Below are 18775 nucleotides of genomic sequence, written 5' to 3' on the forward strand. Positions count from 1 at the left end.
AAGTCCGATTAAATACGGGAATAAAAAATACTTATATTGATACTAAAAATAAATAAAATAAAATTATAGTAAAAATAAAGGATAAAAAATAAATAGATTATGAGGTGAACATTTATGATCAATATAAATTCAAATCTTATCAATAAAACCTGTTTCTTAAAATAGTTAAAAGCTTGATAACAGAGAAATTCTCACAGTCCGATAAAAGGCCAATAAAACTATTCTCACCAAAACATAAGTGACTCTTTTAAAGCTACATACAAACACACAGGTGTAAATTTCTAATGAAATATTGAAATGTTAACTAGGCCACGACAGGTTTTCTATTACAATGATTGCTATTATTTTTCTTCGACAGTTTGAAATTTATTTATTTTGAAATAAGACGCTTTTGAAATTTTATGGGTCAAAATTGCCCATTATTGTCGCCCTAGAATCTTCGATCTAATCTCGTATCTGTCTTGACCTAATAGCAAAGTTTATGTTTCTTTCAAGCTGGCTGAAAACTTAGTGTTTTGATTGGGTCAATTTTAATTCATAGCTAAATATATGAATCAACCAAAAAAAAAAACCCTACAATCACCAATAGTTTTATCATCTTAATTATCACAGAGTTACAAAATTAATAATCTTTTTTTTATACATATCAATTATCTTTAGCACCTCTAGAAAGGCCTATAAGGATTTAATGTATTGTCTGCGTAGTTATGTTGATATTTTTATAGTTCGCTATTTGTCCTTAAGTAATAGATTCAACTCTTCAAAAACAGGTTGTAATTCAACTCATGAAGCCGAAGTTTGAAGAAATTGAACAGTAAATAACGTTAATCTTAAGGCTTACAACTTTAATTCAAATAGAAATTCCTTTACAATAGTAATAGTAATTTCTGAAGACTTTCTTGAGGCTCTTGTTTTAAATTGTATTTTACAAAGAATATTAACATTGGAATTTTATTGACCACAAATAAATTTAAACTTGTTTCTAAGTCGGCAAGATATGTTGTAATTCCTAGGGCTACCTCTTTATATATCCGTTACCTTCTCAATCAACCATTTAAGCAGAACGTTTTCAAAGCTGTAACATTCAAGGACTAGCAGATATTGTTTAATGCATCACCATTCAGCAACGGTATTTATCTATAATGTATTGGTATTTAAATAACAGCTTATTTGACGCTGAAAGGGGGCAGATTTCTACAAGAGCTTTACCTTGAAGTGTTGTAAAAGATAACGGGGCTATTGTAATATTTTCTTTCAACTTTTAATTTGTTATAGGATGCAAAGACTCATAAATAGTATGTTCATTTCAAATAGTGCCGTAAATATAATTTGAAAAAAAATTATATTTTCCAAAAAGAAAAAAATAATGTTTGAGTAATGACTTTAGAAATACAGTTGAAAATATAATGATAAAAAAAAAAGAAAAAAAAAACAGGAAGAGAATAATCGATGAGAGGGCGGTTTTGCCGTGTTGAAATAGACAATAACTGAATCGAGAATAATTACTGAGGTATGGCCTTGTTAACGCTTTATTCAACAATCTGGCAGTCGGCCCATGAACTCATCTCTCTCTCTCTCTCTCTCTCTCTCTCTCTCTCTCTCTCTCTCTCTCTCTCTCTCTCTCTCTCTCTCTCTCTCTCTCTCTCCTTTTCTTCATTATAGTTGCGCAACCTGGCATTTATTAACAGCCCTGCAATAAAATATCCGACGTCTTTTCAAACCACAAAGAAACGAGAAAGGCTATCAGAACCATAATGGTCAGTATACCTTGGGTGGTGGATGTCTAGTGCTTATCGTAGTATCTGAATTAACTTTTGACTAATGGAATATCCCCGTAAATGAACGCACCTTATACGAGACGATTAGTATGCTATGCACAGCAACAAATGAAAAGCGCTAATACAAAATCATATTTCCTCAGATGTATTTATGATTTGCGATTTCATTTCGAGTAATGGTTTACATAAGAAGCGTCTTCTTTATTTTTTTTTTTATTATGAAATGCACATTTACAATCTTACAATTTATAACATATATACATCATAGTGTATTTACATAAATATTTTTTTTTCTATTTTACATATACTGTATTCACAATTGAAATTTTTATTAGTTCTTGCATGCGGATGTTACTTCAGTAGTTTTAATACGTAAAGAATAATCTTCTTTAGATATTTTTATTATTAGTTAAATTATCTTTTAATATATAGGACTACTTGATCTCCCCTTCCTTGCAACAGTAATATAAAAATGAGGTAAAATTAAACAAGAAAATAGCTTTACAGAATTCAAGCTGTGGGGCGTTCTTAATGAATAGTTGTTGCTCATCATTGGGGATGAACTTCACCACTGAATGAAGGGATAACAAGAAAGCATGATGAGGGCTGCAACTGTATTCATATTAACACATAAATCTGACTAATAGATAACCAAGTTGAAACAACAACTGCATCGCCATTAAATCATCAATCCAATGTGTACGTGTAAGGCAAACTGATAGTGAATGACGTCGAAAGCTATCCTGTCTCTCTCTCTCTCTCTCTCTCTCTCTCTCTCTCTCTCTCTCTCTCTCTCTCTCTCTCTCTCTTAATGATTATGCAGAAACTATACCACAGTCGTTACCCTGAAAAAAAGGTTACAATCTTTTTTTTTTGGTATAACCATGATTGACGAAACTTAGTGAATACCTGGTCATTGGTAGTGTGAGAGTGTCATTCCCTGGTGTATTAATACGTACTGCGTAAAATTACACTTTTGTAATCAATAATGGTAATAAAGTCTATTCTGAACAAAGAGATAGGTAGAAGAGTTGAAAATTATTAAAAGAAACTTTTTCATTTGTACGATATGCCATGTTTCACAATTTAGGCAACAGCTATTAATAAGTAATAAGGAGTCCCTTAAAAAAGGAAATCTAAATTGCAAAATTATCCTATGAACGATGACGGTTAGGATAATGATATTTTTTTAAATTTTTTTTTTTTTTTTTGGCGAAACATCTTTGCTGCTGAAAGATTGTCTGGGCGATTAAATGCAAAATCATCCTTACCTTATAAAGAGGCAGACAAATGGCTTCAATGAACCCAACTTGCATCTTGGGTAGCTCATCTTTTTTCTCTCGGTCCATCATATCCTGAAAATAAAAATACATTGAAATATCACATGTAAATTATTTCATCTCTCTCTCTCTCTCTCTCTCTCTCTCTCTCTCCAGGGGAGCGATTAGCATGGGTTATTAGAGGGGCAGAAAGCCATACAGTAACGCTATAGGGGGTCCATGGGTCGGAAAATTGTTAGCGCCACCTTCTTCCTTATGCCAGAATTAAAAATCATAACTTGCCTTTTTCATTTGCTTTGTCACTGACCTTGAAGACTTTGCATGCATGATGTATAGCAGGAAGATTGTTTCATATTCCTCATTCTGATTAAATCATATACCTCATTCTATCTATCTATCTTTCTATCTATGCAATGGCTTTTCCCCTTGTCCATTGCTCTTCCTTTCAGTAATTGGTTTCTGTTAACCTCTTCCTCCTTCCCCCTTCTCTCCCCCATTCTAGTTTCACCAGCTTCCCCTTCCCTATTCGGCCAAAGCACCAACATAACAACGACGGCGGCAGCAGCCGACAACAGCCGCCAGCAGGAGCGACATAAAGCAGGGAACAATCTAACGAAGTGGTTCCTTCCGGATCTAGACCCAGCCAGCCACTTGTGGGGGTCCTTTTGTAGGTCCTCGAAGTATTGATGATTAATGATTTGCCTGTGCCCTTTATCGGTCGTCTTCGTCTGTAGCTTTGCGGGCTTTGGGGAGACGAAATTTTATTTGCTGTCCTTCTGATAGCTTTAACTTACAAGACATGTACGGACTCACATGCAGTCTCGTACATGATCATCTGGAATTGCTGATAAGACCAAATATGTTCCATAATGAAAGGTATAAAAACAAACGTGACGTCATTACTGACAATTATACGCAAATCAACTGAATATATAAGGGAAAACAAAAACATCGGTATCCTTACACCTACAAAACATACTGGTAAGGTATGTCTAGATAACACCACTTCAAGTTCATCCATTGGAAGCTGGCCTTCTTACTCGTTTTTAAATATATTAAATCTTAAAATTTCCATTAAGTTATTTTTCTTTTATTTTAGTATTTTACCTTAAGCTATTTATATATCAAGTATATTTTTTATTATTTTAGCATTTTATCTTTAGCTATTAATCATTTATTAAGCATACTCAAATCGGCATTAATGACCACTAATATTATGATGCCAGATAATTACAAATCCTTCATTCACTGAATAGAGCACTAAATACAAAACCTGAATTCACGAGGCTGGTAGACGATAGTAGTCTCTCTCTCTCTCTCTCTCTCTCTCTCTCTCTCTCTCTCTCTCTCTCTCTCTCTCTCTCTCTCTCTATCAATCCTTGACCCTTTTCACACGAACTAGATTTCTAGTACGTTTATTGGCTCTTCAAATGGTGCCTAATAGCCGTTAGAATGTAAACAAATAGAATAAAGAGAAAGACAAAAAGAAAAAAAATACAAGAACTGGGAATACCGCTGAATATTACACAATTTAATGTATTAGTGACTGAACAAAAACTGAATAAATAGCTCGTGAGATTTTTGGGAATTCAACTGTTTATTTGGCTTGTTATTTCTGCCTATAATATAAGAAAAGAGAAAGTCTTTCATGGGAAAGTCGTCGGGTCGATTTCAGAGAATTCAATTATAATTCTCTCGCGTCAGCCTTGGATATACTTTCTATTCTTGTTTATTACGGATACTATGAATAAACAACACGCAAGATCTACATTACTATTTGTCCTTTCCATATCATTTTTCAATTATTTACGCCCAGACATTACAAGGAGGTAAAAAGTGTACCAGCAATTTCATATCACAGACACCGACGTAGCTCTTTGTGCGCAGCTGTGACCCTGTGAGTTATAAGACCCTCAAGGCTGGGACTCAAGTTTGAGCTACGGTGACATGATGACCGAGAATGTAAACAATATTTTCCCTCGGAGTCGGCCATCTTTCTGTTTCATGGTAAACACAACTCTGCCGATAAACAATCTCATGTTTTCCCTTTCACTGTGTTCGAGCAAAGACTATCAGCGTTCGAGTTGTTCCTTTCCTTAAATAAACACTGACGAACGTCTTTTAATTCGGTAAAAGTAAGTCCGTGTTTCGTAGAATCATGGCCCAAATGAAAACAAAGACGTGGCTTTTTTTTTAGGCCGCATCGGATGACCTTAACGGGCAATACTTTCTCGACGTGAATTAATAGACGTCTTGTTAGTGGGTTCGTTGAAACTCTCAGATAAACGAAAGAAGGCTCATAACTTTCAGTACAAACCTAACATTGTTCATCTTCTGTATTCACAGAGTTCAAAGGTATAACATTGCAAACGTAGACTTCGCTTTGGAGATTTTGTTTATTCTCTCTCTCTCTCTCTCTCTCTCTCTCTCTCTCTCTCTCTCTCTCTCTCTCTCAATCCTTGCCCCTTTTCACACTTGATCTAGATTTCTAGTACGTTCATTGGCTCTTCAAAGGGTGCCTGATAGCCGTTAGCTCTTTTTGCGTGTCTGAAATTCGATCAGACCCACAACAGTTGCAGTTGTGAATGATTCACTGAGCGTCTAGACTTTCATCTCCCAGCAATTCCTTAGGAGTCAAAGTATCCATTGTAATGAGACATATAAATCTGCTCTTTCCTGTGTATAGTTTCGGACACCGAGCGTTGTAACGAACGAAACTCACTCTATATCTTTTGTTGGTGCGGGATGAAGTGGGTTACTATTATCTCATCTGATATGAACACATGCGGGTGGGGTCCAGAAGTCTGACAAATCGGTACGTGTGTATGTATGTGTGTACATGTACGTATGTCTAAGTTGGAGAAAATTAACTAATTCCTTCAAATTCCCTAGATTAAAATGATTAGTTATTTTTTTTTGCCTAGTGTTAGTATTATACAATCTCCGCAGCAAATCTCACAATTTAATCAACAGATAACATGAGAAGGACGAAGTGAGGCTTAGCTCTTAGCACTGACAGACACCATAAATGAGTGTTGCGTGTAGCATGAGCAGTAGTTTTTCCTATTAAGATCATATATATATATATATATATATATATATATATATATATATATATATATATAATATATATATATATATATATATATATATATATATATATATATATATATATTAGTCCACTGCGGAACAAAGGTCTCAGACATGTCCTTCCATTCGTGTCTGTGTATGGTCTTACTATGGCAGTCCACACCCGCAAACTTCCTTAGTTTGTCAATCCATCGTCTTCTCTTCGTTCCCCTGCTTCTTTTGCAATTATACGGACTCATTCTGTTATTCTTAATGTCCATCTATCATATATATATATATATATATTGATATATATACACACACATATATATATATATATATATATATATATTTATATATATATGTATATATATGTATGTGTGTGCATATTTTTTATATAATATTCATATTTATCTATCTATCTATCTATCTATCTATGTATCTATCTATCTATCTCTCTCTCTCTCTCTCTCTATATATATATATATATATATATATATATAAATGTTTATATATTGTTCATATATATTATTTATATATATTATTTCTAGTTCTGCGATAAATTGAAGATAATAGAGATCAAACCATGATTTTTTATCCTAGATTTCCGGATTAGTGGCAATCTTGTACTGATGTCCATCTAGCATAAGTTACGCTTTAATAAGAACGACAGATAATAGATGGGCATTAAGAATAACAGAATGGGTTCCTGGAGATTGCAAAAGAAGCAGGGGAAGGAAGAGAAGACGATGGATTGACGAACAATGAAAGTTTGCGGGTGTGGACTGCCATAGAAAGACCATAAACAGACACGAATGGAAAGACATGTCTGAGGACTTTGTTCTGCAGTGGATTAATAACAGCTGATGATGATGATAACGCTTTAAAAGAGAAAAGTGAATAGTTACTGAAAAGAAAGAAAAAAGATATGGCCAAAACTTTAAAAAAACACACAAGATGATTTATCTATTCCGTGAATTACCTGATTAAAATAAATCTGCTGAAAAAAAATGAAGGGAAATGTCATGAAAAAGGTGAAGCATTGAAAAAAAAAAATCTCCAAACAAATAGACTTCTTAATAACTCCCATTTTCCCCCCAAAAAGTTAACAGAAATGTAGTAATAAAGTTAGAACTTTGGAAAAAAAGGAAATATCTCCATATAAATAGACCTCTTAATAACTCCCATTTTCCCCCCAAAAAGTTAACAGAAATGTAGTAATAAAGTTAGAACTTTGGAAAAAAAGGAAATATCTCCATATAAATAGACCTCTTAATAACTCCCATTTTCCCCCAAAAAAGTTAACAGAAATGTAGTAATAAAGTTAGAACTTTGGAAAAAAAGGAAATATCTCCATATAAATAGACCTCTTAATAACTCCCATTTTCCCCAAAAAAAGTTAACAGAAATGTAGTAATAAAGTTAGAACTTTGGAAAAAAAGGAAATATCTCCATATAAATAAACCTCTTAATAACTCCCATTTTCACATTCTGTGATTGTACGTTTTCTGCTCCATGGCTACTTAATTGCGTGAATATCTAATAAAAGTTTACTTCTGGTGAAGTAGCATAAAAAAATAACTATCATCGAACGTTTGTTTATATTGCTTTCTTGATTCCTTATCTTTCTCATTATAGCTCCAAAATCAAACCATTGTTCTCTAGTCTTGGGTAGTGCCATATCCTCTATACCATGGGTTCTCAACCTTTTTGGCCCATGCACCCCTTTCACCATTTGCAATGATGTCATTCCCCCCCCCCCCCCGCTTCCCGTCTTTTCCAAATTTGTCTGTCTCAAAAAGTGCACTGTATATAATATGCAAATATTACTAAAAATCCTTTTATTTTCTATTTTTCAAACGGTATTATACATTGAAAGTTTTACATGGATTATTTTTATAATGGAATATTACAAATTATATGCAAATTGAAAATATCGATGGATATATAAAACTTGAATGTAGGTAAAATAGTTTTTTTAAATTTATAAGAACTGTTTAACAGGCCAAACTGAAGCTGATGCAACAAACAAAAAGTTCGATAGGGTAACGATATTATAAATCTGTAATCATATTTATTCAGAAGATTACATTTCATCGATTGACGAAACCTATGATTGTTTTTTCTTAGCCAATTCTGGGATACGCGGATGAGTGCTTGAAAGAGCACAACGCAGGTCATTTTCTACCTCTAGTCTACTGCGCTGCTTCGTTTTAATTTGTAACAAAGATGTGGATACAAACGGAAGCAATACATGGATAGCCATTTCTGCCACTTTTTGGTAGGAATTGCACATCAGAGGCCAAAATTCTGTTATTGATTTCTCATCGAACATATCTCTTACACCCGAATCACCTTTTAACTCCAAAAACTCATCTTGACAATCATCAGGAACTTTTTCAACCGACAGTTAGAATGGATTTCTGACTAAATCCAACTCATCATCACTAAGTTCGTGAAAATATCGTCTGAATTCATTTTCCAGTGCTGTCAAATGCTACAAAATTTCATTTTTTGCAAATTGTGGAAGCACCTTGTCTTCACCACAAAAATCAAGAATGGATGACAGTTTCTCAAACATTACTAAATTTTCTGCATTTACCCTTGCTCATGAAAGCTTCCAAGGCATCTACGAATTCTATAATGTCTGTATTCCTTCCTTGCATCTGAAGATTCAGTTTATTTAGTTGCTCAATTATATCAACAAAATAGGCAAGACGCATGATCTATTTCACATCACTCAGCCAGGCAGGAAATTCTGTTTTACCTTGCACTTCAAAAAACAATTTGAGCTCATCTCTAAGCTCAAATACTCGCTCAGTTACATTTCCTCTTGAACGCCAACGAACATTTGTGTGAAAAAGAAGCGAATGATCGGTTGCATCCATATCAGTACATAACTGCTTGAAAAGTCGTGAGTTGAGAGCCCCTCCTTTGACGAAATTTACAATTTTAATTGCTTGATCCAAAACCTTCTCTAGCGGAGCAGGAAGTGTTTTTGAGGCTCGTGTCTGACGATGGCTCATACAATGAATGCCTTTCACTTTTGGAGCTCTCTTTTTCACACATACTTGGAATTCTGATTTTGTCCCTAACATAGCTGGTGCTCCATCTGTACAACACCCACTGATATTATCCTACGAAAGATTTTCTGATTCAAAAAAAGATGAAACCTTCTCCAAAATATCAGAGGCCTTGGTAGTTAGTTCCAGAGGAGAACAAAAGAAAACTCCTCTTTAAATGAACCTGAGGGAACATACCTTGCAAACACCATCAACTGGGAACATGATGCCACATCAGTTGATTCATCAAGTTGAATTGAAAACAAGCTAAATGCTGAAGACTTTATCTCCTGCACAACTTGATCCTTGATATTAGATTCTCAGTTATTTATAGTCCAGGAGTTCCCAACCTTGGAATGGCCAAGTAATTTTCTTGGGACCTACTTAATTCCCTAGCCATCTGTCTCTTCTTCAGTACCTTTTACAATCCTAGGATTAACTTGGGTGGTCACTTGTATATTACTATCTAATCCATTTTTCCTGGGCCAGCACATGATATAATGCAATCCCACGTGACAGGCCAGTTACGCCAAAGCCTATAATTGCTCTCCTCACCCATAAACTTACTTCGGTCACAATTCACCCCCTGAAAGCCCAAAATTCACCCCTGGGGGTGAATTTCACCCCCATTGAGAACCTCTGCTCTATACCATGCTCATCCACTGTCTTGGGTTAGAGTTCACTTGCTTGAGGGTACACTCAGGCACACTATTTTATCTTATTTCTCTTCCTCTTGTTTTGTTAGAGTTATTATAGTTTATATAGGAGATATTTATTTTAATGTTACTGTTCTTGAAATATTTTATTTTTCCTTATTTCCTATCCTCACTGAGCTATATTCTCTGTAGGAGCCCCCGGGCTTATAGCATCCTGTTTTTCCAACTAGTTATATATGAATTATCTGTTTTAATGATGTTAATGTTTTTTAAAATATTTCACCTTAATTTTTCATTACTTCTTACATCGTTTATTTGTTTCCTTATTTCCTTTCCCAACAGGGCTATTTTTCTCTGATGGAGCCCTTAGGCTTATAGCATCTTGCTTTTCCAACTACGGTTGTAGCTTGGCTAGGAATAATAATAGTAAAAATAATAGGGTTGTAGCTTAGCAATTAATAATAATAATAATAACTGATAATGTTATTGTTTCTTAAAAGGATAATGCTGTGATAACGTTGGTGAGATGGAGATGATAGGTTGTTATTACCATTAGCAACATAATAGAATTTCAGTATATGATAGTAATGGTAATATAAAATTCTCAATTCTACCCATGTTCTATAAAGTTATACATACAAGAAACAAAAAGTTAATATTTCCATGAATGCAATGAAATTCCAGACCCGGTATTTAAGTTTCATATTAGTAACCAACAAAACTTGTTATCAATGCAATAAATAAATATTTGTCAATTCCTATCTAGAATTAAATTCCATGAATATGGTTAAACACCTTTTTAATTCAAGTGTTACTTTTGTAAGGTAAATGCCATCCCAACTTCATAATACAACAGTTCTTGTATTTTCACATGGAACAACAATGACTCGATTCAAAACCTAAATTCTACTCACTACCTGAACGCTTGTTTCTTGTATTGGTAAAAAAACATAGACTGAATCTTCATCTTTGTTAACCTGGGATTCTAATATGGGGATCACGCCTCACTGTGTCCCATTGCTACTTACACTATACTGCTGGGGTCTGTTGAAACTGTATAAGGATTGATTTTCTGACTCAAGCTGCTAATCTAAAATCCATCTTAGGTCTTTCTCACTTAATTACAAATGTCCTATTCATATAGAATTTTACGGAACACCCCATCAACGGCGACTCTTCTAGTCACGACATTAATTTTATGAAAAGTAAGAATTTCTTTTTTTAAAAGGGAGGAAACGAAAAAACGTATAACCTTTGACCCGCTTCTTAAAAAAAAGATCGAAATGAGGAATGAGGAGGAAGGCTCCTTATTTCATCCCTTAATTTATGCAAATGACTGAGGTATCCGATGACGTCTTGTAAGAAATTTGAATGATAATACTCCCGCATAAAAGGTGATGTAACGGGGGTGTTATTTTCTCCACCACTTGTCAGATTGGACGATGGATGCCTCTGTAATTATATTAGATGGGCGCTTCAGGCAGGTCGTTTCTCTTGTATTTTCAGACTTTCTTAGCACCTTTCTCTCGCTTTATATTTGTTGGTCTGGGCCTGTGTGTGTGTGCGTGTGTGTGTGTTTGTGTGTGTGTGTATGCGTGTGTGAATGTGTTTGTGTTCACAAATATATTAAGGGATCTTAGTGAACAATTTTTGTCTCTGCTTTCAAGGATATAAATCTAATTTGAACTCTCTCTCTCTCTCTCTCTCTCTCTCTCTCTCTCTCTCTCTCTCTCTCTCTCTCTCTCCATATGTGGGTATATAACTTTTTCAGTCTCTGTTTTAAAAAAAATGGATTCCTTCAATTATCTTGATTTGAGTTAAAGTAAGATAAACAAACAAAAACAATAAGGGGGAAGATGAACGCTTAGAAGGAAAAAAATATCATTATATAAGGCATTATTTCATTCATTTTCATCATCGAATATATACAGTTTCGCACTCCTTTGAGAAAAACAAAATGAACTACTCGTCAATCATTGTTTGTTTGTTTTTTACAAAATTAAATTTTTTTCCAGATCCACTATTCTTTTCCTTTCTTAAAAGATATTTTTCATTACGTTGTTATAAAACAGGTAATACAGATATAATAGCATTCAATCACTCAATAATTTTTCCCCTCTCTTTCTCTCTCATACCCACACACACACACCAGCATCAGCCTCCAAGTTAATATACCACATATATTTATTTCCTTATTTCCTTTCCTCACTGGACTATTTTTCCCTATTGGAGCCCCTGGGCTTATAGCATCTTGCTTTTCCAATTAGGGTTGTAGCTTGGATAGTAATAATAATAATAATAATAATTAACACCGCAAACTGTGTTTTCAAGTTCTTTCCTCTCTTTCTTTACCATTTGTCTCATAATGAATGTCGTCTATTTGTCCAGCGCAACATCCTCCCATATTACACCAAGTTATTATGGATCCCATTACTCTCTTATCCGCGCCACCTCTTTTCCATTATTCATTCGTCCCATTATCGTTCCGCCAGGGACTTGGATATCATTTCATTCCATTAGCTCCGCAGCCTACTATCTATTGTTATTGGCGCAAGGCCCCTACACCCCCACCCAACAACCCTAACCCTCCCCGCCCCCACCCAACTCCACCTCTCTTTGTTTAGGTGTTCCTGATCCCAAGAGTATAAGGAAAAGATTCTACGTTTTTTAATTTTTTCTTAAAGATTATATTGCGTATATAAAAAAATTCATATGGGTATATGTTTTGCAATTATTGGCTGTTAAATATAGAGCAGATTAGTTCAACAAACGTTCATCTGGGCTCTACAAGGCAGTAGGAGAGTTGGAAGATCCAGGGCTACATGGATGAGGACTATGAAGCGTGGAGTAGATGATGAATGGATAATATTGAATTAAAAGCTCAAGATAGAGACGACTGGAGAAATCTAACCGATGCCCATTGCGTCAATAGGCGTAGGAAGAGATGAAGAAATAAAAAGAGCATTAAAGGAAGGTACATGAGATTTTGTTAGTATGGATGTTTTTACAAAATGTTTTGGGCCAGATGGGATAGTACTGGTGCCGGAAGGCCAGTCAGCACACATGTGCAACTGGGAAGAAATTACAGAGTTTAAATATGTTAATTTGATAAAAAAGAGGGAATATGCCAAATGCAACAGACAATTTAAATTCTTATAAATTTTCTTTGAATACCATGTTTCTAGTATGTTCCTTAACGATAGTTGTGCTATTTTCTGTAATTCTTTTTAGTCTTATGATTTTAAGGAAGAATTTAATTACCAACCTAATAACTGAAGAAGGCTGGATTGCGCAAAAACACGGGCTTAATAAATCAACGTTTCAGGTCACACACACACACACAAAAAAAAAAAAAAAGGAAGAAAAAAATGGGAGATCCATCAAGTAGAACAAAAGCAATTCTCCTGTTATTTCGTAACACTATGGCTTCACATTTCGGTCATATTTTTCATTCTTTCGAAGATAGCACCGCTACTAATAATAGTTATTGCTTTAAAATTGAATATTTCAATGCGTCTTTTTGGTAACTTACTGTGCAACGGTAAATTCTTTAATATTTGCGAATAATACCCCGAAACAAATTTCCCACCTTTATAACAAATTCTTGCCTAATTTCAAATTTGGGGCTTTCATGCAGAAAGAATGATGCAATATTCTAAAGATAATCCTCACAAGTAAAGCCTCGAGAGAAGACGGATGGGTATTCTTTACCTACGCACGAAGCAAACGTTAGAAAAATAATTAAACTTAATACGAAAGCCTCTAAAAAAATGAACATCAGGCTCCTTCATCTCTATAAGCCGAGACCCCACAAGAGGAGAGGGTTTCTGGGTGAGGGGAAGAAGTGATAAGGTCACACTTGCTGTACATGGTCTGTGTTGCCGCCATCTGTTCTCTCTCTCTCTCTCTCTCTCTCTCTCTCTCTCTCTCTCTCTCTCTCTCTCTCTCTCTCTCTCTCTCAATAGCTTTAGGATTTCGCATAATGTCATGGCAGCATCAGGTACCTAATTGTGAATTGCGGCTGAGCTGATAGAATCTTCTAATCTTGTAGTGTCGTGTTACCGAGAGGTACCTGTGCCTTGCTTTCACTAAAGCCTCATCTCGCAGAAGGGTTAAGAATGCTCATTTCATTCAGAACTCATCCCAATAACGACACTGGTCTTATCCTGAACACGGGTCCGTGTGTTTTAAGCTTGCCTTGTTTACAAATGGCGGCGCTACGTGAGATGCCTGATCCGAGTAATCTAGGCTCTTCTCTGCTTTTTCGGGGAGGATGCCATGGTTCCATTTTATGATGGAAAATTCTCTCTCTCTCTCTCTCTCTCTCTCTCTCTCTCTCTCTCTCTCTCTCTCTCTCTCTTTCTTTTTCTTTGAGCTGATCTTACATCAGCATGGACCCTTGCTCTAAGCTGTTAACGTATGACATGGAGCAAATCAGTAAATTCAATATGAATCTGTAGCTCACACTGCTTACAAATTGAAGTATAAATTAGTATTATTATTTTTAAAAAGAAATCAACCAGTCAAGTGAGTCAAACTCAACTCTTACAGAGCTGGCCTATTAACATCAGGAAGAAAAAAATATTATTTAAATTAATGTAAAATAAATGAATAAAATGTAATATATATTCAATATAATGGAAAAAATTTAAGGTAATAATCTGTGATACATAAAAATTTAAATCTTACCTATAAAATCTATGTTTCTTAAAAAAGTTCTTACTGATAAAAGGTCAATAAAATTTTTCTTTCTAATTTTAGTAAGTAAAAACAACTGGTTTAACGGAAATGATGCCTTAACATCTTTTAACGTTATTTTGCTTTGTCCCTTGGATTTTCGGCCCCGTACAGATCGGTCAATCGCCTCTTATACAAAGCCTCTAGATATGTCGCCTGGGTTCTTTAACACATTATTTTTCTTTCGAATGAGACAGGGGTAGTAAACGGTACCCTCAGATATCTCTCCCTTGAGTCAAACCAAGAAAAAGACCGACTTAAAAATATTTATTCGAGACAGCCTCATTCAGGCTCGGGCCCAGGGACAGGGAGTTGGGACCATAGTGAAACAATGAACGTTCAAGGCAGAGGTCTTTCGATGCATAAGGAACATCACTTTGATATCCTGTCTTTTTTTATTAACAAGTATTCAACTAACGGCATTTTCTTTCTTTGCAGTTTATCAGTGAGCAAATTCTCTATTGCTTGACGCCAGTTTATTATATAAAATCAATCAATAATCATCAAATGTTATCCTTGCCAAGTAGTTTTATAAAGTGATAATGTTATACATCATCGTATAGACTATAGGTTTAATTTGATAGCGTACTTAAAATGAGTATCTATGATATTGGAGTAAATCTAAGTAAACTATAGAGCAAAAATCATTTCCTTTCTCTCTCTCTCTCTCTCTCTCTCTCTCTCTCTCTCTCTCTCTCTCTCTCTCTCTCTCTCTCTCTCTCTCTCTATGGATGAGGGGATTTGTTTATAGCAGTTAGTTAAATCCTCCGAAACGGTTCCACGCCGTGCAAATATGTCACACGCATTTTTTTTCTGCCTGACTATTGGTTATGTCTTTTCCCCTGTTATTCTTCTTTTAAAAAATCGTATAAAAATTCTGGGTAAAAACTGAAAGATGGAAAAAAAATTGTTCTTACAGTATTCTAGAATAAAATCTTCCGCAAATCCTCTACGCACGATATTCAAACAAGGTAAATAATATCAGACGTGTCACAAGAGTAAATTAAGTAATATTGCGAAATTCTCTACTGTATATATAAAGTTCTCTTTATGATGTGAGACAAAATCGGTCTGGATTTACTGAGTATTTCAAGTTTTTCCTTTTGGTTTATTGCATCTGAGTTCCTGGGATTTTCTATAACATACACTAACATTACTCTATATTATTATATCATTATATTATCATCAGGAATACTTCTCAAACATTTCTCATCAAAGAATTGAAATGTTCAGATAATTATATGCAATGAAAAAAACATGGGAAAGGAAAGACTTCTCGATAACTCACAGGAGAATAAGACGTTTTGAAAACATAACAGGCAGTAATCAACAATTTACTACATCTGATATATAGCATGCATATACATCCTCATAATTTACAGTATACTATTTTGCTGTTTATAGCAGTTATACATTAGAAACGAGTCAGCCTTGTAATTTACAGTATACGTTAATTTTTCAAAAAATAATAACGTCCTTACTTGCTATGACTGATATCACGGGCCTGACTAACCTCCGAATACCCATTTATCAGAGCACGATGAAAACAAACAGCGCACAATCTCTCTGAGTGTATCTTACCATGGGTTGTTCATTCAGCTGCAGCCGCTCCAGATCTCCTTGCTCGAAAAACTCGTCAGCTACGAGTTTGGCCGTTTTGTGTTGGATCTCCCACGGCTTGGCGATGGCCGAGACGTCACAAGCAGTCATCATCATGCCGCACAGAACTGTAGAGGTAGAGTTTGGTAATTTGGGCCATATAAGTGATGAACAAGGGGTGGCCAAACGCCATGCAATGGGAAATGGGGGCGAGGATGAACCAGCAGTTTTTCTGAGAAGTGCAAGTTAAAAGAGGTTGGGAACAAGATGGAAGAAAGGGTTAAAAATTGGGTGTCACTATAGTCCATTTCTTTTAGCGAGGCAGATTTGCACCGACTCGCAGCAGGGCCCTTTTAGCTCGGAAAAGTTTCCTGATCGCTGATTGGTTAGAATTATCTTGTCCAACCAATCAGCGATCAGGAAACTTTTCCGAACTAAAAGGGCACCGCTGCGAGTCGGTGCAAATATGCCTCGCTAAAAGAAATGGACTATGGGGGCTGCAAGGACCCTGCAAGGATTCCTTAGTAGAGTCAACAATGAACCCCATGAAATGCACTGATGGTACTACCACATTTGGTGACAATACTATGAGGGTTGTTTATGAGGTAAAAATGCAGCACAATACTTTCCTGTCTTTTCTCTATAATATAAACCAAGTTTACCATAAATTTCTTTGATGTTAACATGTCAAATACCTATGCATTCCACTTTATCATGAACGGTAAGATTTGCTATATCTAATCTGTTAGTCACATTTCATTCACATTACTCCATTCTTCTAGAATCCTTGGTGTTTATTGGTCCTGTAATACATCTGCGCATGAATGAACACATGCCATTTTGATTAATCTTATTATACCCCTCAGTTTGATATAGAATACCAAATCATTTTCAAATATATATTTAAAAAAGACAGGTTTTAAGAAACAGTTTTACAAACTATAAAAATTTAACACAATCAAAAAGGTTAATCCTAATGCAGTCATTCACACATTATCTATAATTAGAAAAAAAAATTACCCAAGTAATAGCAACGAAATTATCAAAAAATGGTAAGATGGTGAGTTAGCCCATAAGGTTCCCTTTAAAGTAAGAGACCCATTACTTTCCTCTCCCTGTCTCATTTTGATTAATTTTATTATACCCTTCAGTTTAATATAGAATACCAAATCCTTTTCAAATATATACATATAAAAGTCAGGTCTTAAAAGATGTTTTATAAACTATAAAAATTTAACACAAAAAAAGGTTAATCCTAATGCATTCATTCACACATTATTCATAATTAGAAAAAAAAAATACCCAAAGAGTAGCAATGAAATTATCAAGAAATGGTAAGATGGTGAGTTAGCCTATAAGGTTCCCTTTAAAGAAAGAGACCCATTACTTTCCTCTCCCTGTCTCTTGCCCATCAATACCAAAAACCCCCGAGAGGCATCAGCTATCCGGATTTCCAATAAAGAATTCATAATGGAACATTTTATAACGAGCGATGGGAATTTTAATATTATTTCCAAGTCCCGCTAGGATTTTCAAATTGACAAAACATGCGACTTTACATATTATAGCATACGGGAATATTCTTTAAACAGCTCTTGATGCATCGTTTTAGTTATCAAAAATAAAGTTTAGAACCATAATGATGGGCCTTCCTCAGAAATATGTCAAAAAATATACTGTAAATATACATACATACATACATACATACATACATACATACATACATACATATATATATATATATATATATATATATATATATATATATACATACATATATATATATGTATATATATGTATATATATATATATATATATATATATATATATATATATATATAGAGGCCATTATAAATATATATATATATATATATATATATATATATATATATATATATATATATATATATATATATTATTATTATTATTATTATTATTATTATTATTATTATTATTATTATTATTATTATCGCTCGTATTACATACGAGCGATTTTCACCCCGCTTCACACAGATCATATATAATAATCATGAATTAGAATAACTGATCCATCTAAACACAGCCACTGACTTCACAATTTGAAAAAGACATTTACCAATGGTAAAAAAAAAAAGTAAATCTATTTACCAATGAAAAAAAAAGAGAGAAAAAAAAGGTGAATCTTGGGTAATTTACTTACGCTGTTTTTTCTCTTCGCTCTGCCAGTCGAACTCGCCGTTGTCCGAGAGCTCGAGGAAGCTGTTCTTCTTCTTGAAGTACATGGCCATGTCGGTGCTCAGGATGGCATTCTCCAGCAGCGTCATCACCTTGCGGTATGACTCGGCGTCTAAGGACTGCAAGGGGAACAACTTTTCTAGAGGAAAGTCTTTCTTTTGTTCATTGTTATTGTTTTTAATAGCAGTATTATTTTCATTGTTGTTGGTATCGTGTTATGCATTACACATATTTTACAACATTGAACCCTTTCCTGTTACAATGGGTAGATTTAAAATACAACCAACACTATATATATATATATATATATATATATATATATATATATATATATATATATATATATATATATATATATATATATACACGTGTGATGTACG

The 18775-nt window shown here is 34.5% G+C and overlaps 1 protein-coding gene across 1 annotated transcript in view; it reads right to left on the reverse strand.

The window, feature by feature from the left end:
• LOC137634830 (cGMP-specific 3',5'-cyclic phosphodiesterase-like) overlaps nt 1–18775 on the reverse strand; it is a 362765-nt gene that overhangs the window by 6962 nt on the left and 337028 nt on the right. The window contains 3 exon segments of the mRNA XM_068367383.1: nt 3050–3133; nt 16164–16309; nt 18361–18514. Coding sequence (XP_068223484.1) covers nt 3050–3133; nt 16164–16309; nt 18361–18514 — 384 coding nt within the window.

The sequence above is a fragment of the Palaemon carinicauda genome, chromosome 45 (assembly GCF_036898095.1).
Source record: "Palaemon carinicauda isolate YSFRI2023 chromosome 45, ASM3689809v2, whole genome shotgun sequence".
Lineage (NCBI taxonomy): Eukaryota > Metazoa > Arthropoda > Malacostraca > Decapoda > Palaemonidae > Palaemon > Palaemon carinicauda.